At 43.8% G+C, this 13251-nt stretch overlaps 1 protein-coding gene across 11 annotated transcripts in view; it reads right to left on the bottom strand.

Annotated features, from left to right (window-relative positions):
- EVA1A (eva-1 homolog A, regulator of programmed cell death) overlaps window positions 1-13251 on the bottom strand; it is a 211752-nt gene that overhangs the window by 63069 nt on the left and 135432 nt on the right. The window contains exon 3 of one of the 11 annotated variants that reach the window (XM_065681775.1): window positions 11493-11541. The exons of 9 other annotated variants lie outside the window; for them this stretch is intronic. In XM_065681775.1, coding sequence (XP_065537847.1) covers window positions 11493-11541 — 49 coding nt within the window. Of the gene's footprint in view, window positions 1-1496; window positions 1777-11492; window positions 11542-13251 lie in introns of those variants that run through there. One more of the 11 variants, XM_065681772.1, reaches the window with a different exon arrangement.

Below are 13251 nucleotides of genomic sequence, written 5' to 3'. Positions count from 1 at the left end.
AAAGCTGTCAGCAAGGTCTCCTGGGTCCCCCAGTGCTCATGGCAGCAAGACAAGGGGTGCCAAGGCTGGACAGGGAGCCTGAACTTTCCCCAGCCATGGGAGGTGATGTGACTTGGCTGGAGGCCGGGGCAAAGGTTTGATGTGCTCAGGGTGTGCCCAAAGCCCCCTTTCTGCATTCCCCATCTTGCACCTTTTTCCACTGCATTCCCACTGGGGAGGGGGGCAGATGGGACTGTACTGCAAAACTAACATAAAAGTAAGGGGAGTTGATGGAGCAACATGAATCAAGCAATGACTTGGAAGTAAACACACTGTACACAAAGCCTTAGGGTCATTTTTCCCAGGGACAACTCCAAGGCTTTCCCCCTGCCCCCTTATAATTAGCTGTTAAACGCTCTACATATAATTGACCTTTCTAAATGCTGCTGTGTAGCTGGAGGTGTTGGGAACTAATCCTCCCTGTGAAGACCCACGGGTTGTGCAGCGCTGACTCCATCTGACGGTGTATAATGCTCTGCAAGCGCTTTTTTTCCCTCACTTACTGACACGCTGAAATTTACTGCTGTGTGACAGTGAATACAAGAAAGCCTTTTAACTCTGAAAGCTCCGGGAACCGGCTCCAGCACATGCTTCAGGATTTATCTGTCAGTTTGTTATGCCTTGTTTGTCCAAGAAACAGTCAAGACTGAACGAGTCAGGAATGACAGAAATAGTACATGAAGTCACAGTCACTCCACTTTAAAGCACAAGCATTTGTGTCATTTTCCTACCAAATAAATAAATATATGTGCGTTTAGCGAGCAAATAAGGAAATGGCAGAGGAAAGAAAGGCATCACAGGCAGGTTTTCACAGATGCCAGCTGACTTATGCCTGCTCCTCCAAGCAAGTGTAATACAGTTTCTCACAAGTATCAGTCCTTTCTGGTCAGAAAAGCAATCGCCAGGACCTTACACACACACAAATCCCTTAAAGCCACTGCAAGCAAGTCCTAGGAGAAACCTGTAAACACTAGACTGAAGCTGAAAGACAAACACGTAAGTGAAAATGCTGAGCACCCTCCTTGCTCTTTCCCTTACCTCTGTTCACTGCCTTCGTGGCTTCTGTACAGAGGTTTCTCCCTCCCTTAAACAACCCTTTTTTTACCATCAGTCACAACAAGCCAACAGCGTCTGCAACACAGCATCTGTGCCAGCCCTCGCTGATGCTGACCTCTCCTACGGAGTGAGACCCACAGCGGGCTCCCCCACAACCGGCACTGCCCAGCCACGGTCCCTTCACACCGCTGGACCGCACCGCAGCCCCTCAACCATCCACCACCCAAACCCACAGCACCAGCACCCCGCACCCGCCTCGCTCCCCACCACCTGCGTGGACGGGACCACAGCCATGCGTGGCGAAGTTTGCGAGAGAAGGACGTTTTCGCTCTCACCGCTGTGGGCTCACAGCAGCCTGGGAAGTACAGCCAAGCTGCTTGGAGAGAAGAAAGTTGTTTTACCATTCGGCTTCTCCGGCGTTGTCAGCAGCAGGCTGGGAGCTGAGCCCGTGGGGAGTGCAAGAGTAGGAATGCGGTGTGACAGGCGAGAGCGAGAGGTATGCCCCTGCCCTCTCACATCCTCCCCAAAAGCCGCCAGCCGGCAGGGCGGACGCCCTGTGCGTCTGCAGGAGCAGAGCAGAGCGCGGGAGCGAGTGTCGAGGAGGGCAGCAACAGGAAATGACACAGAAACTTCACCAGGCTCCAATCCAAACTTGGCCCCCGACATGAAAGAAAGGGGAGGCAATTGGGGGGGGGAAGAAGAGACATTTTTCTCCGTCAGTAACCAGCCTAAAAATCTGCTGACTGGAAAGAAAAAAAGAAAAAAAAAAAAAAAGCTCTGTGACAAGTTTTATTAAAGCAAGGAATGAAGGGAGGGGAGAGGGGGGATTCCCGTCAGAGTTTATTTATTTGAGCAGGAGTGGTGTGATGATGTTAGACACTGAGAGTAAAATGTTGTTTTCAGCAGCTTTCTGGCTTTTCTAAACTCCTTGAATGCTCCAGCTTGTGCCTGAGGGCAGCACGGAGGAAGCAACGTCCCTTTAAACCCTCACTGACTGCCTGGAGTTGCAGCAGTCGCTCTGGAAAGCAGCGCTGAGCACAGCTCCTGGTGTGTGGGGCCGGCAAGGAGATGGGCCAGTGCTGCTAGGGTCCTGTGCCTAGCCTGGTGAGAAGCACAGGGCTCCACACGCCTCAGGGAGAAGGCAAGCAACACCCAAGCACCAGTGAGGCATGATGATGGTATGACCCATAGAAGTAGAAAATGCCATTGGGTGTGTGGTCAAGCCTTTGCCTTGACAAAGGCAAGATACTGCCTTAATTGAGCAAAGCTGGATGGATCTCTTCCAGCAAGGCAACTCATAGAATCATAGAACAGTCTGCATTGGAAGAGACCTTAAAGATCATCTAGTTGGGTAAGATGTCTACACAACAGGTCATTATAGACCAAGGAGCAGGTCAAACGGAAACTTAATTTGGAATTAAGCAAAACACCCCTCATCCTGCTCAAAGATGTCCTACCAGATAGAGTAAGCTCTCGGGAGTGTTGGAACCCAGCTCTAAGCTCAGATCCAGCTCTTTCCTGGAAAGAAAATATAAATTTAGTCATTCTGGCCACAAATGTGAAATAAGCTTTCACAGACTAAAGATGTCCTCCCTGAGACCTCTCCATTCCCCAGCCAGTTTAATAGGAATGCAATATTATTATTAAAGACTTTATTATTAAGACTTTTAAAATATTACTATTTAATACAGACATCGCAAGGCCAGGTGAGTTCACTTGTTTGATCATTTCAATCACCTGGTCTGATAGCCTGCATAGCTGAAGCCACAAAGTCCCAAACCAACACCAGAACTGCTATGAATTAGGCACACCTTTCAAGGAGATATCTCACGCTGAATTAGAGACTTTCAGTGAAGGACAGTCTGCCCCATATAATTTATTTCAGTGGCTATGACCCTGTTAAGAAGAAAGGCTGCCTTTTTAATTTGCATCCATCTGGCCACACCACCCTCAACCCTGGCCATCTTAATCCTCAACCCTTAATCCACCCTGAGAAGCTGCAGATCAGGCATGGACAGAGAAGGGAAGCACCCCACTAACGTACAGCCCAACCTCGATTTACCCTCAACACAGAAGGAATATTTCAAGCCCAGGCATAGCTGGCATTTCTCCAGCATTTTGGTTGAAAGCACCCACACCATGCAGCTCCAAGTGGAAACTGGAGCCTGCTGTTCCATCACCACATAGGCTCAACCTTACAAAACCACAGACAAGTTATCTCGTAACCTTGTCCTCAATAAATAAAATCAGCTGAGCTTTTTTAGTCTCTCACAGTAAGACAGACTTTATGGACAGACCACAAATCGTGCCTGTCACTCTTTCAGCATCCATTTCCATTGCATTAAAGTCCTTTCTGAAATGTGCCTATCAGAACTGGATGTGGTATTACAGTAATGATCTCAGCTGTGCTGTAAATTTTTAACACGCTTAGACTGGTATCCAGTTGCTCCATCGGAAGCATCACTCTCTTTGCTGTGCCTTTGTGAATGTGGTAGCATGTTAACAAGCTGAATTAGGGATTTATTGTTATAATATCTTTTTACTCCAAACTTCAACCTTAAATACAAAACACTTCAGGATTTGGCATTTCTACAGTGTTCAACATATGCTTTGATCCAAACAAGGGCTTTGACCTGTCTAACCTTTGGCGTATTTTTTTTCACTCTCGTGAATGACTTCAGCACGATCTTAAAGTATGGGTTGTCACTTCCTTAACAAGAGGTTATTTTCAGTTAATCAAAGAAATATAAACAGAGCCTTGTACTGAGTTCAAATAGGCTCAGAATAGTTATGCCCTTAAAACAGATGTCTAAGGCTGTGTCTCTTTTCAGATCAGAGCTAGTATACTGTCAAGAAGAGGTCCTGCAGATCTGTTTGTTCAACCAGCTCAAAACTATTATCAGCTCCAAACCCTGACATACTCCAGTGTGGTCCATTGAAGTCAGTGGACAGGGCAGCCCGGGATGCAGATTAGGGTATCCAGGCCAAAATCGGATTTACAAGCTCTTTATAGATTAGAGAGAACAGCAGAAGGGAATTAGATAGCACCATACTATTTCAAAGGACAGCCCTGTATCAAACCCATCAATACCCTATTTCCCCATGGTTCTGATCCTGACAAGGTAAAATAATAAAAAAAGAAGATGAAGAGACTAAGAAACTGTTGGTGCACCTTATAATGAACTAAACAGGGTGAGGGGTTGGTCTTTGGCCCTGCTGCCAGCAGGCACAGTCCAGCCACATGCATGTTGGAGGCTAAATGCCCTTAACCTCCAAAAGAGGACAGCTCCGTCCAGACTGCTTGTTGGCAACAAGCTCTGACTTGTGCTAAAGTTCAAGCCATGCCAGAAAGCATGCCACCGAGCATGGTAAAATTTAACACCATGGATCTAAGTTTTCCAGTGCCAGGGCCCTGGTGCTATTTAATTAACTTAAGCAGTTAACTAAAATATAGCTAGTGTCAGAATGACCCAAAAGCTCAGCAAGACTGTTTCTTTATCCTGAAGCCTTGGATAAATGCATGCTTGCCACTATGAATCTCAGACTTTTCTACACAGCTTTAACATCCTTATTTCTTGCACTTTAGACACTGAATTTTACCTGTGAACTGCCTAAGGCAAGGAGCACATCTACTGCTAGAGTTTTGTCCTTTCAGTTCAAAGTGTAAGTACAGCTCCTTAAATCCATGGGGTGAGATGTATCTCCATCCAGCTTAGCCATCTCAAAGGTAGACCTGAACTAAATAGCTGTACTGTCTTCCTGTGGTTAATAAAGAGAGACTGGCACTTGCGGCGGATAATTTGTCTTATCCAAACGTAGTTTAAAACAGGTGAGATGAATGACGTTCAGAACTGCCCTCCAGCTCCAGGGACTACAGAGGGAGCCTAGCTAATTCTTTCAATCTCTGCACCTAATTTTTCAGTGTCTGACACGGGCCAAAAGCAAGATATGTGCTTGCCTGGCATAAGACAACACAGATTACTTCATATCTATAAAATATCTATAAATATGATAACAGTGTCATCATGCCTTTTGATGCAAGAAGCAAGTAATCGTGTGTATCCTCTGAATGAGGCAGACTCTGATTAGGCCATTAGGTTTCACTAGGTTACTGCTGGAGCCCAATAAGTTCTGTGGCACTTAAGTGTATCTTCTCAGCAGGGCATCCACTCTAGATTACAAGGTGTCAAGAGCCACCATGTCCTTCATTACCTCATTATCCTGAGAGTAATATATGAGTTTTAAATGTGAATTAATATGAGATAGCTTCCTGCATTTGGCTTTGTTGTACATTTGTGTATATAATATCTCTTTGCTAGGTGCCATTTTCTCTCTCTAAAAATACTAACTCAATATATTCAATCAGCTTTTTTGAAAGTTTGTTCTGATAAAATAAGCTCACTCATAAATAGCACCTGCAGTGACACCCTGAAAAGATACGGTCAACTCATCTAAGGGTAGTCACTTTGCAATTACATTCCTTGACAATGAACATCACATTTCCATTTTTACCTAAAAGCCGAAGTAGCAGCAGGAAAAAGGCATGTCTTGAAAGGACAGGGTTCACCTGTTGATTTGTGAAGATGTGCAACAAGCAACCTCTTTCTGATAGCCATTCACCCGTGAGGTGTTTAAGTCTACAAGGTTTAGCTTTCCTATCTAGAAGAGTGATTGATTTGATTCTAGAGAGAAATAATACACTTTTTTCCTCTTTCTTTCTTCTTTTATTTGTTTATTTATCTATTTATTTATTTTAAATTTTCTATCTGAGAACTGTCCAGAGCTCAGCTTGAAATCCAATGGCATAGTGGTCCACAGTGGAAATCGGTGGAACCTGTGGATGAATGACTCACAGTACCCTGGATAGGCTTAGAAGAGGGGAACCAATCTTTTTTATCCTATTGGTGTATCTATAACTAAAAGCACAACATTAACCGTGTGCCAAAACATAGTTTTTATTAGCTATACTTTCAGCTTGGTTTATCATTCAGGGGAAACAACTTCTATTTGAAAGTCTGTCTTGAGCCACTTACAGCAGCAGGATTAAAGTCTGCTGAATTCAAACAGAAGGAGCAGTCTTACACAATTTTTTTTGCTCAGTACCTTTTATTTCATGCTAGAATGCCTGAATCCCACAAGCAAAATTATAATGCCACAGAGATTAAGCCTTTCCTGACTTTTGCAGTTTCACAGAGATCACTGCAGTTTTCATACATTAACATTTGATTACCTGCTATTTTACAAAAAATATTCCTATACTTTTCCAGGCATGCCTACTCCTTCCCATATTATTTTTGGTATTTATGAAGCCAGCAACACAGACTTCACAGGCAAATGACCTTTAAAAATGAATGAAGATCTGTAACATTTCCATCCTACATATTTTACAGCAGGAAAAAAGCGGGTTCCAGCTTCTCTCCTCTCCTTGCTCCCCCCATACAAATAAGAATTGTTTCTCTCAGGTCCATCCCTCTCCAACTGACCTACAAATGGCTTTCTCATAACTCAGCAGACTAGTTTAGTCCTCAGATGGATTTATCATTAACCACATAAGCACATGTTGTCCATTCTGTCCAACCTAATGAATGTGCTATAAATAAAATACCTCTAAAAGCAGGTTTCACCATCCTTATGCAAGCTGTTGCTGCAAGTCCTTGTAACTCCCAAACCCGCTTATGTTAGAAACATTAATCACTTGATTATAATTCAAAGCATCAGCTTTCTACAGCTGAAACTCCCTAACACTTGACTTTGGCTAGACCTCTAACCTCAACTTATCACTTTCAGGCATACTCCACATTTTCTTCTCCAATCTGTCACTAATGCAGAAAAGATATGGGAAGTCACTTTTGAAAGGTGTTTTTAACCTAGGAGCGTCTAATTAAAAGGAGAATTTACTATGGAAACTCTAAAACAAAACCTTTCCCACTTTACTTGGTGTAGCAGTCTGAAAATACCAGAAGTGTATTTCACCAAAACTCATGTAATTTAAAATCAAAGCAATGTGAATAAAAAAAAGCGAAATTCTTTTAGAAAATACATCATGAGTGTAATTCCTACTTATTCCAAAAATATTTTATATGATCATAGGATTATCTGTAGAGCTTTGTATTGTCCATCTTGAATGAAGGAAGCTGAATCAAGCCAACTATTAATCTGACTTGTTCATTCGTTAGGAGTCTACATGGACACTTTGGGTTGTTTTCTACTTACTTGGGTTAACCATATAGTGATCATACTCCATCTTGACCAAACTTTTAAATGCCCAGAGAAACAAAAAGTTAATTGTAGGAAATTATTTTTGAACATCACAGGCTTTAGTCTGGAAATAGAAAGACAAAGATAAAGCTCCCAGAAGGACAGCTACAGCTAATGAGAGCATGAGAGCAAATGATCACACATTCTCAGTTCTTCTGATGGATGTTTTTCTAACCTTATTAATCAGAAGTTGGTGATGTCAATAAATCACTGAAGTATGATAACAGATGAAGGTGAGTTTGGACGTAAAATGATCCATGGTAAAGGATTACAATAAAGGAGAAAAAGGAGGGGGAGCCACATGCAGTTTTATAAACTGCATCCTCAGCTTGTGAGGACTTGTAGATAATAAATGTCATTCCTTTTCTACATTATCTTGGAGATTAAGAATGTTTCTCAATGTATAACTGCTGGGAAGCCTCTGCAGCACCTTCTCCAGTTACTACTCCAGGAGTTTTATATTACATCAGTTGCTTTATTTTTCCATCAATTATGATTTAATTTACAAAGAGGAGCTTAAAAGTACCTTTCTTCTTTCAACTTCCTTTGGAGGAAGTGGGTTCCAGTGGCAGAAATGAAGAATCCAGGCAAAACACCGATATTTTTGACCTTCCAAGGTTTGTCAGATTCTGCTTTGAGACTGAGTACGACATTATCCTGCCTGAGTAATACTGTGTCACAGAGGTGTCAGCAAGGTGTCTACACCTGCAATTAGTCCATATACAGAGTTCTTGCTTTCTATATTCAGCAAAACCACCCATCTATCGACCTACAAGTATCACAGTTTGTGGTTTTCAAGAGAAACATTTCCCAGAGCACTTCAGAAGAAAATAAATGCATTTGAGATACTATTAATGATGAATCAGTTCCATTTTCTGCCTTCTAGTAGTGTTTTTTATGCTGCAGAATACATCCTGGTCACCTGAAGCAAGCCAAATTCATGCTTACATGCTACAAAATCAAAATGGAATGTTATTAAAATGAGGCAGTTTGCCAATAAGGAAAATATTTGCCTTAAGCAGTGAAAGCCAGAGGCGTACCAGACACCTAGGAGAGAAAGGACAGAAGTGCATTGGATGCCTTTGAGGGTGCTTTCAACTGAAATACAAATTTAGGTGCTCCTGTGTAGGCTTTAATCAGATTTGCCAGAACACAGATCTCCAAGCTGATGCCCTACCAAGCTGGCAATGCTACCTCATGCTAGGTAGGTAAATGCATCAGCATGATCCAGATGCAGTGAAGCTATGCAAGGGACATTACAGCAGAGCGCATTAGCTTGGATGTACTGTGGGTATTGTCTTACTCCATGTGGAGCCAGACCAAACATCTCCATATGGTACAGTATTCTCTAGTGATATAAATTGGGGATTATAGGTGAGTTTCACTATAGTCCTCAGAGCTTCCCTTGCTGGGACTGTAACTGAGGTGTCTCTGGCACCATCTACTCAAACATTTCTAATTCTAGATTGCATAAGCTAAGAGGGAGATAGATCAGCTGTGCAGTCAAAGGGACAGTCTTTGAAGTGATGAGATATTCCTGTAGAAAATAAGGACAATTTATCCCTGTAATCATAGAATCATAGAATAGTTAGGACTGGAAAGGACCTCAAGATCATCTAGTTCCAACCCCCTGCCATGGACAGGGACACCTCACACTAAACCATCCCACACAAGGCTTCATCCGGCCTGGCCTTGAACACCCCCAGGGATGGAGTACTCACAACCTCCCTGGGCAACCCATTCCAGTGCCTCACCACCCTAACAGGAAAGAATTTCCTCCTTATATCCAATCTAAACTTCCCCTGTTTAAGTTTTAACCCGTTACCCCTTGTCCTGTCACTACAGTCCCTAACGAAGAGTCCCTCCCCAGCATCCCTATAGCCACCCTTCAGATACTGGAAGGCTGCTATTAGGTCTCCACGCAGCCTTCTCTTCTCCAGGCTCAACAGCCCCAACTTCCTCAGCCTGTCTTCATACGGGAGGTGCTCCAGTCCCCTGATCATCCTCGTGGCCCTCCTCTGGACTTGTTCCAGCAGTTCCATGTCCTTTTTATGTTGAGGACACCAGAACTGCACACAATACTCCAGGTGAGGTCTCACAAGAGCAGAGTAGAGGGGCAGGATCACCTCCTTCGACCTGCTGGTCACGCTCCTTTTGATGCAGCCCAGGACACGGTTGTCTTTCTGGGCTGCGAGCGCACACTGAAGCCGGCTCATGTTCATTTTCTCATCGACCAGCACCCCCAAGTCCTTCTCTGCAGGGCCGCTCTGAATCTCTTCTTTGCCCAGCCTGCAGCTGTGCCTGGGATTGCTCCGACCCAGGTGTAGGACCTTGCACTTGTCGTGGTTGAACTTCATAAGGTTGGCATCAGCCCACCTCACAAGTGTGTCAAGGTCCCTCTGGATGGCATCCCTTCCCTCCAGCAAATCAACCGGACCACACAGCTTGGTGTCATCGGCAAACTTGCTGAGGGCGCACTCAATCCCACTGTCCATGTCAGCGATGAAGATGTTAAACAAGAGCAGTCCCAACACTGATCCCTGACGGACACCACTCGTTACCGGTCTCCAGCTGGACGTTGAGCCATTGACCACAACTCTTTGTGTGCAGCCGTCCAGCCAGTTCTTTATCCACCGAGTGGTCCATCCATCAAATTGGTATCTCTCCAATTTAGAGGGAAGGATGTCGTGTGGGACAGTGTCAAACGCTTTGCACAAGTCCAGGTAGATGACATCAACTGCTTTACCCTTATCCATCAATTCTGTAGCCCCATCATAGAAGGCCACCAAATTGGTCAGGCAGGATTTCCCCTTAGTGAAGCCATGCTGGCTGTCACCCAGCACCTTGTTGTTTTTCATGTGCCTTAGCATGCCATCCAGGAGAATGTGCTCTTTGTACTCCGTGGCATATTGGGTTCGGCATTTCTCTTATCTCTGTTCTTCCCAAGTATTCTGTATTTAGCTATGTTTAAAGGGAAGCACTGAAAACACACATGAATGGACATTAAATTACAGAATTTTTCCTCCAGGCTTTCTAAGCCATCACAAGCAAGAACAGGAGACAAGTACATGTTAACATAAATTCTAAGATGTGAGTGCAATTTTCCCATATAGAAACTGAAAGAGTAGAGAAGAGGGAATACTAAGAACAAAAGATAAGAAAAAAATGAGGGTGGGGGGAATGAAAAAGAAAGAAAGCCCTATAAATGTGAGGTGTCCCTGCGCACAGCAGGGGGGTTGGAACTAGATGATCTTAAGGTCCTTTCCAACCCTAACTATTCTATGATTCTGTGATTCTGTAAATGAGCTCTAGCATCTGAGAATAAGAAAGCAGAATACCTGCTGTCCAGTGTTGCAGTCTGAGGTCTGCTGTGAATGAATACATGAATCTGTGGCATGGAAATGAGTCAGAATTACTGTCCCAGGGAACACACTCCACTGGAGCAGTCTAACTCATCTCAGGGGTATACGTAAGACCTACAGGTTTGATTCTTGCCATATGATTCTTGCCAGATGTCTGGCTATAGTTAACTGATCACTAGCAGACTATCTAAAGATAGTCTTCAGCTGAGACACACCAATTCCACTGCAAGAGCACTTAATTCTTAAAGCACAAAGAATTGAGTGCTTGCAATCAGCATAGGAATAACTTTAAATTACACCTTCATGTTAAAAAGCTCTTGAAATATGGAGGCAGCTCAAAGAAATAAAAGGGTGTCCAGGCCCTCTTTCTATTGCTCTTGAATGAAGTATGTATAGATTTCTATCTCTGGATTCAGGCCTGGAAGGACATCTGGAAGTGTCTATCCTTGCATACATTAGATTTCTGCTACAGTAAAGAATTCATGACTTCCACAAATATTATAGAAGATTAAGAAAATTCCTGGCCTGAAACTAAAGATTATTGTTTATTATGTTTCATTGGGACTGACCCCTTAAAAGCTGCTGATACCAAACACGTGAAGTGTCAGCTGCAGAACCTTGGCCATAGCAATGTTCCTGCAAGGTCGGCAGTTTGAAAATCCACCCCTGAGCTAAGACATCAAAATCTTGCAAACCATATGGATGGCCTGAATTTGGCACAATTACACATACCAGCCAGGAGTCACCTCACTGCAACACTCAACCAGTATTCCTTACCTGCAGGAGGGACGGCAACACAAGAAAAGGAGAAGTCTTTGGCAACACACTACAAGACAAAAGAACAAGCACAGCCCTTCTCAGAAAGCTTACGTGGCACAGCAGGTGTTGATAAAGCGCTGCTGGCTTCCAGTGCCAGTGTTATGATGGTTGTGAAGAAACCCCCTCCCTCTTGCCATGGCATTCATTGAATTGAATAGCTAGAAAGACCTTTAAAACTGGAGGTGAAGGCTGCCCACAGGAACAGCCACGCCTCCAGCAGCAGCACTGCTGCTAGGAAGCATTACATAAAAAAGTTCATGTCAGGTCATGATGAGATGATCAGAGGCAGAAACACTCCAGTAGGCATTATTTTTCCACAGCACAGCCAAATGCAGGCAATTTTTAAAACACAGTAGAACACCAGTGTGGTTGAAGACACCATTTATGAATAGCAGGATGGCTTTGCAGTCAGTTTGCACCACTGACATCATCTTTGCTGCACTAAGTTGGTAAAGGTGACATGAATTTTCAATGAAGAGTTATTTAAATTAAGGCACACAGATCACTGGGAGATCTTCTGCGGAAACCTCCATGTTCTTGAGGCCTCAGACTTTGTGATTCAAGTGGTTCAGCAAGGAGGGCATTTGCTCTGTCAGGAGCCCACAGGGCAGGAGCAGGGATTCCCAAAATGGGCTGCATCCCAAGCCCAGAACTGGAAAAGCTCATTGTCCTGGAAGTACACAGGAAAACTGTACCGTTGCACCAAAAAGGGCTTCACAAACAGGAAACTGCTGTTCTTAAGGGTTTTAGTAAGATGCTTCTTGTCATGTCTTATTAAGGGTTAATTGTATTCAGTATCTTAGAGTTGCATTTTTACCCTTAGGAAGGTGATACAGGAAACTCAGTCAGCTGAGAACATCACTGCCTGTCAGATTTCTTCTTCACTGTCTAGTCCAGCTTCCTGAAGAACTCTGAAATCATTTCTGTGCCCTGATGCTCATCTTTGCTGTCTGGAACCAGGACATCTCCAAGACATACTAAATGTCCGGAAGACAATGGTAAGCAATTATGATCCTCTGGCTCAATGGAAAGAGAAAAAAAGGTCTCATCAAAATAGAACAAATTCCTTTAGGAAGTGCAGACTGTTTCCATTCTCATCCATTTTCACTAAAAGTACATGGTGCAATTCTTTAGCATCTATGTGAAACAGAAGTGTGGCTACTGTCAAAAAGGACAATAGACAATGTTTCTATAAATACATGCACAACAAAAGAAGGGCTAAGGAGAATCTGAATCCTTTATTAAATGTGGGGAAAAATATAGTGACAAAGGATGAGAAAAAGGCTGACGTACTTACTGCCTTCTTTATCTCAGCCTTTAATAACAAGACCAGTTGTTCTCAGGGTACCCAGCCCCCTGAGCTAGAGGACAGGATGGAAAGCAGAATGAAAGACCCATAGTCCAAAGAAAAATTGTCAGCAACCTGCTACACCACTTAGACACACACAGGGCTATGGGACCAGATGGGATCCCAACAAGGGTGCTGGGGAGCTGGTGGAACTGCTCACAGAGCCACTTCCCATCATTTATCAGCAGTCCTGGCTAACCACGGAGGTCCCAGTTGACTGGAGGTTAGGAAATGGGATGCTCATCTGCAAAAAGAGCCAGAAGGAGGATTCAGGGAACTGCAGGCCTGCCAGCCTGACCTCAGTCCCAGGGGAGGTTATGGAGCAGATCGTATTGAGTGCCATCGTACAGGACAACCAAGTGATCTGAC

The sequence above is a fragment of the Lathamus discolor genome, chromosome 5 (genome assembly GCF_037157495.1).
Source record: "Lathamus discolor isolate bLatDis1 chromosome 5, bLatDis1.hap1, whole genome shotgun sequence".
Classification (NCBI taxonomy): domain Eukaryota; kingdom Metazoa; phylum Chordata; class Aves; order Psittaciformes; family Psittacidae; genus Lathamus; species Lathamus discolor.
This window is presented reverse-complemented; position numbering and strand designations above follow the sequence as displayed.